Raw genomic sequence first — 14,577 nt, forward strand, 5'->3', positions numbered from 1 at the left:
TGAGTAAGTTCTGGATCAAATTTGGTCTGCGGGGACTTCTTGGATGGCTCTTTTTTCTACCAATCTTTGTACCTCTAGGATTGCGTGATCCCGAAGACTGGGTGGAACATCTGGGATAGAACGTTTTTCTTTTGAGGGGGTAACTGAGAAAAAGGAATTTCGTAACCCCTGGATATTACTGATAGTATCCATGTTTCTCTTGTGACAGTTTGCCAGGCTGCTGGGTATAGTGACAGTCTGCCCCTGACTGCCTCCAGAGGTGGGCAGTCGGGCCTCATTCAGGAGTGCTGTAAGGGCCTAGCAGAGAATGTATCTGTCGCCCTGCTGTTGCGGACCCCCCTCTGCCATGAGGCCGGTGTCTTCCGTTGTTTCCCTCTCCACGTGTGTCAGGCGAAGCTCCCTGGGATTTTCGGAACCAGATCTTTCCACTCTTCTGACCTTTAGGATAGGGTCTAGATGGAGTGGAAAAACGGACCCCTACGGCAGAAAGTCTCGGAGTCTTTTTTACCCGAGGCTCAAACATGGACGAGCCATCAAAGGGGGTATTAGTAAATGAAGACTTGAAAGTGACAAAGGCATAGCAAAGAGTGTCTCCACAAAGCTACTCCGGTACCTGCTGCCCTACTCGCTCCATCTGCCGCATAAGAAATGAGCCTCATGGAGGAGCTAACCACTGAGGTCAAGGTCGCAAGCTGGGAAGCCGCCCTGTTTGCAACTCCCTCAGCTGTAGGATCTTGCAGGGCATCTCCTAGCTCCTTCAGGAGATCCCTCTGAAGTCATGTGAAATGTGACCAGTAATTCAGTGACCTGAGAGTAAAGGTCGATGAAGAAAACATGCGCGTTCCATACCTGTCCATTGTACGAGACTCCTTGTTCAGCGGATGGACAGATGAAGAAGTTTCTGCAAGTTCCTTCTTAGTGGCTGCTGCCACCACCATGGCATCAACAGAGACTCCTTTGGAAAGGAAGGATTTATCCTCGTAAGCAGTAATAAATTTATTTGGTCTCCTCAGAACTGGTTCCATGGTGTTTGGAGCGCTCCATACCTTTCGACTCACTACAGACTAAAGTGGGTCAAAATGTGGAGGCACCCACAAGAGGTGGAGGGTCGGGAACCAAATGCATCGGGGTTACACCGAGTCTGATGTCTGTGTTGCTAATAGGAGCATACAACAGCAAAGACTAAGCAGAGGGCTTCAGCCCTATTTTGGTAGTGTGAGTAAGGATAGAGTTAGAGCAGGACCGCAAGTAAATAAAATAAGGTGTGTGATTACCTATAACAGGAACACTGAAGCAGTAAAAAATATTATTAGGCAACACTGATCAATTTTAAGGGACTTCCCAGCATTAAAAGAAATAGGGGATCCACCAGCTTTCGGGTACAAAAGGAAGAACACTTTGAAACAGATGTTATGTTATAAGGAGCAACCCAAGGAATTCTTTAAGGTAGGAAATGTGAAACAAGGTACATTTAAATGTGGGAATTGTGTTTCCTGCAAGCATATGTTCACAGAGAATCCATTACACATCCTATGACCGGTAGAGTTTGTTTTACATACATATGGGAATTGCAACACAAGCAATTTAATATATTTAGCTAAGTGTGAAATCTGTGATGCTTTTTATGTGGGTATGACAAACAGGAAATTTAAAGAGTGTATAGCCTGTCATTCTCTGTGATATAAGACAGAGTAGTTAAATGCTCTTAGTAATCACATTATAGAGAAATGTGATCAACATAGTTTTAAGTTTATGATTTTAAAAGTAATTTATAGACCATTGTGGTGGGAATATAAAACTTGTAAGTGAAAATGAAGAGATGAAATGGATTTTAAGAATGAGAGCATTTGTACCACCTGGTCTTAATGACAGTTTTACTTTAAAGCCTTACTTAAATATGCTGCATCAGAAGGTGTAGAGTCATGTAATTTTTTAAAATGTATTTAAGTTATGTTGTTTAATTGATAGTATTTATTTCGCCTGAAGAAGCCTTGAAGATGAAACTGTTTACTTGCGAACTTGAACTTGGATTAAACATTTGTTGTTTTAGAGTGTTTCCAGTTTTCTTTTTGGATTTGATTTTGTGACTGAACTGGTTAACTGCCTCGTAGCTGTTTTCTTGGAACCAAATGCATCCAGGTAGACAGACTCGTCCTCAAAAGGGGCTAGGGACTTCCAGCAACCCCTCTGTCTAACAATTTCTAAGATGTCTGAAAAGGAGATATCCTGAGAGGGGGACCGTGGGGATCCTTCCAATTCATCCAAGTCTGTCTCTGAAGTGATAGACTCAAGGGAGTCTAGATGCTTCCTCTTACTTTTCATCCGAGGGACTTCCTCTGAATGTTCGGGGGACGTTTTGGAAGAGGTGGGGTCGCCCCATGGGGTGTCCTAGGGCACAGGTTTCCTATGCTTGGAGGCAGGAGGAGGGTCAAAGACGGGCACAGTCACCGAGGAAGAAGGAGCCAATGGACCTGAGGGTGGAGCAGTTTCAGGAGACAGCATGCTCCTCATTACCTCAAAGGCGCCACGATCCTGAGTCGAAGGAGCCTCTGGCTCCGAAGAGCCCAGAGATCTGATGCAAACCGAGAGTGATGGCTCCGAGGCTGATGTGGGAGCCGAGCTCACCTGCACCGAAGCTCTGAGCAGGATCGGACAAGGGTCCGATGCCACTTCCCCCCTCAGAGCCAGCGAGAGAGCTTCGATGCCCAGATCCCTCAATGGACTGAGACATCGAGGCTATCAGAGTGGGTGTCGGAACCGATAAAGGAGAAGTAAGCAGAGCCAAAGGTTCCACCACCACAACCTCTTTGCTCTCTATTTCCGAGCTCAAGAGAGTTGGAGGAGGAACCGATGGAGAAGCTGGATGGGGCAAAGGAGATCATTCCTTATGGGCTGGGCTGGGCTTGATAGCAATTTAGCAAATACCTGTGACTTGAGCCTATTGACCACTCTCCCCACATCGTGGTCCAAAAGCCTGAAGGACCGAAAGGAGTGCAAAGAGGACCTGCGACTGCCCGCTCCAGGTTGCAGCAAAGGAGATTGTGGAGCAGAGCCTACTAGCTCCAAAGAAGGAGACCTTGTTCTCTTATGGGTCCAGACTGGCTCCGAGGACACAGATGGACTTAGCTTTGTTGGAGCCAATGCTGGGAAACCGTGGATTTTGTCTGTTCTGAACTTGGAACCAATGGGCTTAGTGTGTTTTTCAGACACTTTAGCTGGCTGAGGACCCTGAGACAAAAACTTTTGAGGGTTCTTCAGAAGGCCACACAAAATTAACTTATTTTTTCTCTCCTGCAGGACCTTGGAACTGAAAGCATGACAGATCGAGCACGAGTCCTGCAGGTGAACAGCCCCTAAACAATATACACAACTCATGTGCCCGTCCGTAAGGGACATTTTTTGGCAACACGAGTCACATTTTTTGAACCCAGAGGGTTTTGGCTCTTTGGTCACAGTGGATAACCGACAGAAAAATTTTTCCACAGCTCTAGAAAAACAAAGCTATAAGCTAACGGCACACAACAAACTACTACAAGGCTGTGATGGCTAGCCCAAACAATAAAAGAAAACGTTTTTTTTTTTAAAAGGGAGAAGAAAAAGGGGGAGAGCTCCTAACTTAAATGTTGACTCCCCCAATAGGAAAGCCTCTAACTTAAAAAGCTATACCAGAAAGGGGGAAAAAGAAGAACCACCCTCTAATTTAAACGGACTCAAAGGGGGAAGCAAGGCCTGAGGAAGAAAACAACGGCCAAACACACCCACAACAAGAAAAAGGGGTTGTTAGACTAACAGGGGATAGTATACACTCTAACGAGTTAAACAAACAACAAAACCTTAAGAAAGAGAACAATATAGTGAAAAAAGCACAAAATACTTAGCCTGAGCCAGTAGTCGCAACCTCGACGCTGCAAGCGACAAACGAGATCTGGGTTACTACTGTTAGGCATCTTGGGATAGGGATTAGCCTCGAGCCAGTAAAAGCTCTCAAGCTATAGTAAATCGGCCAAGTCACAGACGATGAACTGAACCAGCAAGAACAAAGGCAAGATGGGACAACATAACATCTACTATTTTATAGAGTGTTGCAGAATAATGTTATCTGGCAAAAGTTTACTGTTGCATGAACCACCGCTAAAAATCCCTGAGATCAAAGTTTACAAGACAAGGCAACCTAGTATACAGTGGAGAACAAAAAAAAAAAAACAGAAATCTGCTGAACTGGTGACTCAACTTTCAAAACAGAAGAACCTTGCAGTACAGCTCCCAGTTGGTAATACTCAATAGCTACTATGAAACCCAAACACTACACTGAACTGTCCTCACTTTTAGTCCATGTTTAATCTGCATTTAAGTATTTTTTAAATAGCTTAATTTAACAATTCTAATACTTATGTGCTGTTCCCCTGCACAGAGGTTATGATCTACATTCTCAGTTAGTTTGCCTTTACCTTGGTAAACTGTGATCAGCTGGATATCTGCAAATGGCACTATATTCATGTTTCTTTCCTACTCAAATGAATGTGCTTTATTTTCACACAGGTTTGTGTATTGTTTCTTTCAATTAACTATGCATGGTTAATACTCAAATTTCCATGTTATGGTTCTTGCATATAATATACTGCATTCAATACTAAAATATCTTGCAGCATTCCATACAAGGTGTTAAAAATGAGATGTGGTATCTATTTGCAGAAATAGAAACTACAGAAGGCTAATAAAGCACACACAAGTTCTCACCTCACTGATAAATCCTAGTTGAACAAGCTCTGCAGCCAGTTCCTGAACACTTTCATCTGTAAAGAAAAAAAAATACACATGAATCACAGTATTAAGAGACATGCAGGCAACAGTGTACAACCATTTATTAACTACACAGCAAATTACAAACTATCAACTTTAAAAGAGCACTATTTCTGCTCAGATTTTTTGTCTTCCAGTTCCAGCATTTTGCTTTGAATGTTTAACTCTACTTTTCTCAGTCTGTACCACAAGAAATTAACAAAAGTTTTGCATAGGTCTCAGCTGTATTTACCCACCCCCTCATCTCAGGCAATGTTAACTTCAGGCTTGAGCTTCTCTCTCTCTCATTCCATCCTCATTTGCTTCTCATGCTTATTGGTGATGCCAGATGAGTCCACTCAACAAATATGCAGACCACCAGTGCACTGGGAAGAGAACAGGATAGTTGGCCATTATACTACTGGCTGGATAAGGGATTTTCCATACAATCCAGACAGTTCCCTTTGTAAGCCAGAACAAACCTTCAAGAGATGTCTTGCAATGGTGCCTAACATCTTCTGGTAGTGCAAGTTTTAACCTGCCAGGTTTCTGGAGCCACATGGAGCCCTTGAGACAGAAGAGAACAGGCACAGCTTTTTCATTAATTCCTCCTCCAACATATGGACCACTTGACCAACAGAGGTCAAATGGATCATAGACATGGTTTCATCCTTCTATGTCAGTCATCTTGCTTGGCGTCAATTCTTCATTTGGTGACACCACTTTTGGATCAATTACAACTATCCAGACATGGAATATCCTTATCAAGGTTCTCAATTTCAACATCTACATTAACAGCACTAGCTGTTGCACCACTGAACTGGAATAGTCTTAGCTTTAAATTAAAGTGCAGACAAAAATGGTCTATGTTCTTCAGTCCTGCTCCTAGATTTTAAAATATTAAACTAAGGTTATGTACTCATCATAACTAGGCATCTGTGTTGTCCATTTTCATTCATCCTCAATGTATGGGTTATGGATCTGACTCGGCCACATTCTACAGATTTCAGATCAGACTCGAACTCTTCCCTCTAGCCACAATGCCCTAGTCCATCCCCAATACTCCAGACTGAGTTTGTTGCCTTAAGAGCCTCAGTACATAGTAGAAAAGAAGAAAAAATAAACTAGGGCTCAAACCTGGAACTACAGCTTCCAAAGGTCCATCAGAATAATCCAGAAGATGACAGGAAGGGGGAAGGAGAGTTGAGGTAGAATGAAAATGGACAACACAGATGACTAGTAATGGTGAGTGGTGACGCCCGCGAACTGGCCCAGTAATCAAGGAGCCTCAATCCTCACCACTAGCATCAGTGAGGGGCGCCCACATTGGGAGGATTACAAGTACACACACAGTAAAGTACAATTTCCCTTAAGAGCACACAGAGATCACAGTCAGTCTGGGGCTGGTTTCTCCCTTTATCTCCAGATCCCCAATAAGACTCCCCACTGCCACAGCTACAGGGTTCAGATCTCAGCAGAGTACTCAAGCCAAAACCTCCAGCACCCTCTCTGTCCAGCCAGTGCTTCGTGTCCCTGCCGAAGTAGCTCACACACACACACACTGAGATTTGATTTATATGCAAACACACAGACACTCCTGGGGAATGCTGACACAGGTTCATTAGCTATGCCCCCTTCTGCCCAGTCTATAAGGTAGTAATCACTGCCACCAACTACTCCTATCAGCTACTATAAAAGGCCCTTACCAAAGGGTGTCCAATTCTACTGTGCAATGTTATTATCCAAATAGTAAGTGTGACGAACAGCAAGGATATTGGAGTGGCTTATACAGCATCACCAAATACATGCAAGGACTCTAAAAGCTTAAATTATCTCTTCATAAAACAGCCACAGTTAAAAGGTTTAAAAATATTTAATAATAATAAATAAAAATGCAAGACAATACTCACTGATTCAACACAATGACATTAGAGAGGTCAGAAATCACAAGAAATACTTTAAAACAACATTGTAGGACAGTCTGACATAAATATAGAAAGCATCTACACTAATCTGGCTATATTCCTGTTCTAAATCCTACTTACAAGCAAGGCACAGTGCTGGTGAGTTAACAGGTCTGAAGTCAAATACAAAATGCAAAACTTTCATTCTGATAGTTCTTAAATTGATAATACACATTGCTGCTGGGTCATCTCAGTTACATCATTCTTGTCACTTCTCTGATTTAGTTCCTAGGCTAACGGAACTCAAAATTTAACATTTCTTTTTGATCTGCACCTGCCAAGAAGCTACAGCAATAAAAGACACTGTGTGTGAAACCTAGTAATTATCTCTGTCTTAGGACAATAGAAAGAATTTCGAGCTGCAGACATCCTGTCTCCGAGCATGAGAGCATACAGTCGTAAAATCCTTTACTTAACTGTCTTCCAGCAGGGTACACTGTGGTCACATCTATGAAGCTCAGAACATAACATAGTTTTCTTACATTTGTCAAACAAGAATGTGGATATTAATATTTACAAGGACATAGAATTATTTACAAAATTCTATCTAGCTAGGCTGGCAGCCTTCACAGCGAGTACATAAAATGAAGTTATGTACTTACCAAAATGTTCCATGTGAGTTGCTCATCTCACCTTCACTCTTCACTGATGGGTTTGGAGCCGATCCCTCGGCTCCAATACAGCCAAATGCAAAGCTTGGGGTCTTCAAATAGCTTGAAGCCAAATCCCTATCCCATAATGCACCTGGAATTACCTCAGATCTTGTTTGCTGCATATAACAATACCATATGTCATTCTTTCACTCCCAAAAGAAAGGAATAGAAGGACTGAGTAACCAAGATGGATAAAGCATCTCGGTCATGTATCAGCCCAGGAGGGGATAGGAGGGAGGGATGTAAGAATGAAGGCGAGATGAAAAACTCACATGGAATATTATGATAAGTACATAACTTCTTTATGTGAAGCTGTTCAATTTCACCGTTGATTCTTTATTGATGGGTAGCGTCCCAAACACCATCAATCTCGGATGGCTCGCGGGAGTATATTTCTCAGGACCGTGGATCCAAAGGAGGCCCTGTCAACTTTGTAATGAGTGATAAAGGTATGAGGTTTTGACCAAGTGGCTGCTGCACAAATGTTATCAATTGGAAGTGTGGCAGAAAAGGCAGATTATGTAGAAACTGCTCTGGTTGAGTGAGCTTTAATCTTGTGTTGCAAAGGCATATTGGCAGCTGAATAGGCAAAGGTGATGCAACCAGATAACCATTTAGACAGAGTTGTTTTAGCCACTGGTCTCCCCCTTCCTGGAGTTTGAAAATGAAACAAAAAGCTGGTCTGATTTTCTGAAATCTTTTGTTCTATCCAAATAAAATCTGAGCTGTCTGTGAACATCAAGTTTGTGCAGCATATACTCTAAATTGTTAGAATGGTTGGGGAAGAAGACTGGCAAATCAATAACTTGGTTGAAATTGGTTCCAGTGCAAACTTTGGGCAAGAATGAGGGATTTGTTCTAAGTGATACTCTGTCAGCATGGAAAATCAAACAGGGAGGCTTGATGGATACAGCCTGAAGCTCTGACACACTGCAGGCAGAAGTAATAGCTACCAGAAAAATGGTCTTCCAAGACAAAAATTTGAGATCACAAGATGAAGCTGGTACAGGTGGTGGAAGAATTATGTGGGAAAGCATAAAATTTAGATTCCATGGAGAACAGGGAGATTTCACAGGTGGTCTAACATGAAAAGTCCCTTTGAGAAAGGCTTTGGATAACTTGAGACATGATATTCAATCCTTCAAATCCAAGATGAAAATTAAAAATAGCAGCCAATTGAACTTGAACTGTTGCTGCTGCAGCTCCTTTGTTAAAAATCATAGTCAAGAACTCTAAGATGGAGGCCATAGGGACTTGGTAAGGATCAATATTATTTTTTAGAGTTCCATATAGACATTTTTTTCCATTTGCTAAGATGTAGCTTCCTAGATTTATGAGAAGACAAAAGGATCTGTTTTGTCTCACTGGAAAGGTTATGGAACCTGGCTATGCTGGGAACTGGAGCAGCCAAGTTGTCAGCTTCAAGGACTGCAGAGAGGGATGAAGATCCCCTGATGGGTGAGTCAGAAGGTCTGGAACTGGGACCAAAATCCAAGGATCCTCCAAAAGATGAAGTCGAAGGGAGGGGAACCAAATCTGACGAAGCCAATGAGAGGCTATTAGAATGATGGTCCTTCCTAGGGTTTTTGCTTTCTGTAGAACCTTGGGTATCAATGGGATTGTTGGAAATGCATAGAAGAGACCTGGAGGCCAATCATGAACGAGTGCATCCCTCGGGGCTTCTCCCGGAGGGGGAATCAGGGCAAAGTAGTGTCTGCATTTAGTGCTCATGTGACTGGTAAAAAGGTCACAGCAAGGCTGGCCCCATTTGCGGAACATCCTGTCCGCTATTTCTTTCTTGAGGGACCACTCGTGAGGCAACAAGATTGCTCTGCTCAGTTTGTCTGCTATCACGTTGGATCTCCTCGGGATGTGCGTTGCCAACAGAAAGCACTGGGTGGAACCAGCCCACTGCCAAACTCAGAGCCTTGTGACAAAGAGGGTAAGACCTGGTTCCTCCTTGTTTGACCACCGACCTGATGTCTATATGAATCGCAATCGTACCCAGAGGAAGAGAGTCCTGAAAGTACTGCAATGCCAAAAGTACTGCTCTCATCCCCAGAACATTGATATGCAGATGTGTTTCTTGATCAGTCCATGTGCCTTGGGCAGTCTTTCTCTGAAAATACCCTCCCCACCCTATCAGGGAAGCATCCATGGTCACTGTGGCCAGTGGAGGGGCTAGCACAAATGGGCGTCCTATCGTGACATGAAGTGAGGTCAACCACCACTGAAGGTCTTTTTTGCAAGAATTTGTGATCATTATAGTGCAAGTCATGGGGAGCTCTTGGTAAGACCATTGAGTGAACAACAGCCATTGTAGTATCTGCATGTGCATACGAGCTAGTGGTATGGCTAGAATTGCTGCTGCCACCAAGCCTAATAATTTCAGAACTTCCAATGCTGGTGCTCTGTCTTTTGATATCAGGATGCTGACGTGTTGACGAAGAAGAGAGACTATTTCTATTGGAAGCCTTAGTGTGGTGGTGGTGTCCAACTCTGCCCCGATAAAAACGATATGCTGCGATGGCGACAAGGCAGATTTTTCCTGCATTGATTGTAATGCCCAGATGACTGCAGAGTGACAGAGTGGACTCTATGCCCTGAATGAGTTGATGCCTGGTGGTGGAGGTAAGGAGCCAATCGTCTAGGTATGGAAACACCTGGAATCCTAGACGTCTCAGGTGAGCCGTGACCACTGCCATGCATTTGGTGAACACACTGGGGGTGGTAGTGAGACCAAAGGGCAGGGCTCAAAACTGGTAATGATTGGCTCCCAGCCGGAAGCACAGGTGATCCCTGGATGGTGTGGTCATTTTTATGTGGTAGTACGCATTCTTGAGCTCTATCAAGCACATCCAATTGTCTTTCCCTAAGAAGGGAAGTATAGACTGAAGCATGACCATCCAAAACATCTCTTTCTTTATGTACTGGTTCAGTCTGCTGAGGTCCAATATGGGTCTCTAGTCCCCCATCTTCTTTGGAACCAAAAAGAATCTTGAGTCCTGAATGACTCGTTGGGCTTTTCGATACCACATTTTTCCTCCCCTTTGACCTTTAGGGTAAGGTCGGGTAGGAGTGGAAAAACGGACCCTGATGGCAGACAGTGTCTTTCCATCCTGTTCACACCTGGTTAAGGTTTCCTTCACTTTAGGCCCGAAAAGGGATGAGCCATCAAAGGGAGTGTTCACGAAAGATGGCTTGAAGGGCTCCGCGAAAGAACACAAGTGCATCCAGGAATGTCTCTTAAGAGCAACTCCTGTACCTGCTGCCCTACTCATTCCATCAGCTGCATAAGAGATGAGATGCATGGATGAGCTGACAATAGAATTTAGGGTAGCAATCTGGACAGCAACTTTGTTGGAAGCTCCTGCAGCTAATGTACCCTGAAGAGCATCTCCTAACTCCTTAAGGAGATCTCTTTGTAACCTAGTAAAATGGGTTAAATAGTTCAGCGAACAGAGAGCAAAGGTCGCTGAACTAAACATGCACTTCCCATATCTATCCATAATCCTGGAGTCTCTGTTAGGAGGATGGATAGACGAGAAAGTCTCAGACATTTCCTTTTTGGTGGCTGCTGCCATCACCATGGCATCAACTGGAACATCTTCTGTTAAAAATGTTTTGTCAAGGGGTGCAGAAATTAATTTATTAGGCCTCCTAGTGATAGGCTCCATAGTATCCGGAGACTCCCACGCCCTTCGTGGGACCAGCTGCATCAGCTCATCGTAGGGCTGAGACACCCAAGAGGTGGAGGGCTGAGACCTGAAAGCCTTCAGGAGAACTGACTCATCCTCAGTAGGGCTTTTGGACTGCCAGTCACCCCTCTGTCGAAGGATCTCAAGTATCTCAGCGAAGGAGATATCCTCAGAGGGGGACCGTGGGGACCCTTCTGACTCATCTAAGTCAGTATCCGATGCTACAGACTCCTGTGGGGAGTCTGGATGTTTCCTCTTACACAATCTCTTCCTGGGAACCTCATCCGTGGGAGCTTCTGGTGAGGTCTCAGAAGAGCAGGGGTCACTCAATGGGGCTTCCTGAGGCTCTGGGTCTTTACACTTGGTCAGGACGTGTGAGGCAGAAGTAGACAGGCACTTTGGGGGAGGAGGAAGGCAGACCTGAGGTCAAGGATGTCCTAGAAGACATGACTCTCCTCATAGCATCGACGGCACCTCTGCAAAGGAGCCGACGGATCCGAAGAAACCGTCAACACCCCTGGCACCAGGACAGTGGGCTCAGAGCCAGAGGTAGGAGCAGAGCTCATACGAGCAGAGGCCCCAGAGAGGCAAAGTCGGAACAGACAAGTTGATACGACTGTCCTCTCTGGAACCGACCAGAGAGTGTTGGCTCCTAGAGTCCTGATCGGCACCGAGGATGTCAGAGTACATGAAGCCGAATACACTGGAGCAGGTGACTGCTCCAAGGGTTCCACTAACATCAGTTCTGCCTCCTCTGGCTCCGAAGGACCAGCATGGCTCGGAGGAGGAATAGTTCAAGTCAGTGCAAGGGTCTTCGGCTCCAAAGCCATTTCGGTTGAAGCCGATAACATTTTTGCTAATGCCAGTGCCAATAATAGCTTTTGTACCACACGATCCACATCCAGATCCGACAGGCTGATAGATGATCGAGAGGAGCATACCGAAGGTAGTACCGACTGTAGAAGTGGACACTTCGGCGCTTTGGACACCGGTTCCAAGACTGGGGACTGGCTCCAAAAGGTAAAGACTGTCGGCTTCGATGGCAGTGGAGCTGAAGTCGAAGACTTTTTTTTTATTTCTTCGAGTCCAATATCTTGGAAGACTTTGAGGACTTGCTGGATCCATCTTGGTCACTCAAAGCTTCCTGAAACAAAGGCTTCAACAAGCCTCTATTGATTAGTTTCCTCTTCCTTTCCTGCAGGACCCTTGAGGAGAAGGAACAGGTTCATACGTTCATACTAGGCTATCTGCCCTAGGGCATTTATAAGCCTAGCCAGAGTGTGTGTGGCTTTCACCACCCCTTAGGATGAGAATACTATACCCATTAGTTTGCTGTGACTCTGTCCAGCAGTGACACAGAGATGATTCCCGGGGTAAACCTATGATCTCCCATCCACACGTCAAGATTTCTCTTGAACAGAGTCAGTGAGGGGCTCTGCCTCACATGGACTGGGATTCTGTTCCATAGTGTAGGGAGTCTCTGGGTGATGAATCTGTCCCTCCAGCACATCCTATTTATATCCGTGTTGAGGTTTAAGTCTCTTGCTCTCGTGGCTCTGGTGGATTTGGATTTTTTTGAGGTGGAGCATGTCCATTAATTCCGGGTTGGACATGGCCTTGTATGTCAGGCACAGATCACCTCTGAGCAGACGGCATGCAACTGAATAGAGCTGGAGTTTCTTCAGTCGGGCATCGTATGACATATGTTTGAGCCCCTTTATCCCTTTGGTGAGGAACTTTTGGGGTCTTTCCAACTGCTGCAGGTGTTGGGTAAGGTACATTCCGAATGGGGCGTTGTACTCAATCATTGGTCTGATAAGTGAGGAGTACAGGGGTACAATGACCTCTCCTGATCTGGATGTGAATCCCTTCATGATCAGGTGGGCAATGTAGAAGGTCTTCCTAACCACTTTGGCAATGTGAGTGTCAAAAGAGAAGTTACTGTCAACTTGGGTCCCCAAGTCCCTGATAACTTCTTCCGTGTTTAATGGATTACCATCTATGGGGTAATTAGGGGTTACCTTGTTTTTCCCAAAGGGTATGACTATACATTTTTTGGCATTTAGCTTAAGGCCATGGCTCTGGCACCAGTTATCCATTTCTATGAGACCTCTCTGGAGGATGTCTGTGTCTGATGGAGTGTCAATTATGGTGCCCAGTTTGCAGTCATCTGCAAATGAAACAACTGTCTTGCAAATGCAGAGCCCTTAGACAGTAAAACACAATTAACGTGGCTGTCTAACAGATATTTTTTTGTCCACACTTTGGGCACTTTTTGAAGCCAGACTTAGGGTGCTTATCTTGGTCAGCCATAGTAATGTTAGGAAAATTACTGTTGCCACAAAAAACAACAATAATAATTATTCACAGAAGCCTGAAATAAATGCAGGCTAAATACACAACAGTAAATTTCCCCACAAGCCTTAAACAAAAGCAGGCTAAATCACACACACACACACACACACACACACACAGTAATACAAGTATAAACTCCAAGCAGACTATACAAAAAGAAGGAGACAGCAGCTAAGAAACAGCAACCTTATGTAAATTGTGATATTTACGTAAACTTCAAAGAAATAAAGTATTAAGCATTATTTATAAAATCGCAGAAGGCTAGACAGACCACACAGCAAATGACTATAACTATCTAAGACATTGTGACAAAAGGTCACTGAATATCACACTGCAAGTTGAGAAACAAACGATAACTTTATCTAAATTATCTAAGGTTTACTGTACTAAGCCTTATCTATAAAAATGCAGAAGGCTAGAGAGACCACGCCAAGTAGAGAAATAACTATTAAACTAGACTGAAAAGAGGCCAACTAGAAATTTATTAAAACACACTAAATGGGAAGGGAAAACGCATTGAAAAGCTATAAGAGCTTTATCAACAATCCAAAACTAGCTAACTATACTAACTAGCAAAACATTTTTAATAAGTAATGAAAAAACAGCTTAACTGGCCAGCTAACTCAGAACCTCTGATCTGTTGCAGCGGCAAACTAGATCTGATGTAATTCCAGGTGCATCATGGGACAGGGATTTGGCTTTGAGCTATTTGAAGACCTCGAGCTTTGCAACTGGCCGTATAGGAGCCACAGGATCGGCTTCGACCCCATCAGTAAAGAATGAACGTCGAGACTGAACTTCACATCTTTAATATCTGATGTTGTCCTTTTCATTCTTCCTCAATGTATAGGACAGAGTCCTCAGCTACATAAATCTTGGGTGGCCCTCATGGAAGGATATTCCAAAGAACTGCTGAACCAAATGCAGCTCTGCTTCTGGAAATTATGACCAATTTGTAATACGTAATAAAGGTATGAGCATTAGACCAGGTGGCTGCTGCACAAATATCATCAATGGAAGTTCTAGACCAGAAGGCAGATGAGGTGGTCATGGCTCTAGTTGAATGGGCCTTAGGTGGTTTTGGTAAGGAGAGGCCTTGCTGAGAATATATCCAGGAAATGCAATTAG

The 14,577-nt window shown here is 44.0% G+C and overlaps 1 protein-coding gene across 4 annotated transcripts in view; it reads right to left on the reverse strand.

Annotated features, from left to right (window-relative positions):
* NRBP1 (nuclear receptor binding protein 1) overlaps window positions 1–14,577 on the reverse strand; it is a 1,787,342-nt gene that overhangs the window by 168,127 nt on the left and 1,604,638 nt on the right. For all 4 annotated transcript variants that reach the window (XM_044061499.1, XM_044061500.1, XM_044061497.1 and 1 more), the window contains one exon: window positions 4,738–4,793. In XM_044061499.1, the coding sequence (XP_043917434.1) occupies window positions 4,738–4,793 (56 nt within the window). The remainder of the gene's footprint in view (window positions 1–4,737; window positions 4,794–14,577) is intronic.

Source organism: Protopterus annectens, chromosome 2.part0 (genome assembly GCF_019279795.1).
Source record: "Protopterus annectens isolate FY-2018-M chromosome 2.part0, PAN1.0, whole genome shotgun sequence".
In the NCBI taxonomy this organism is placed as follows: domain Eukaryota; kingdom Metazoa; phylum Chordata; order Ceratodontiformes; family Protopteridae; genus Protopterus; species Protopterus annectens.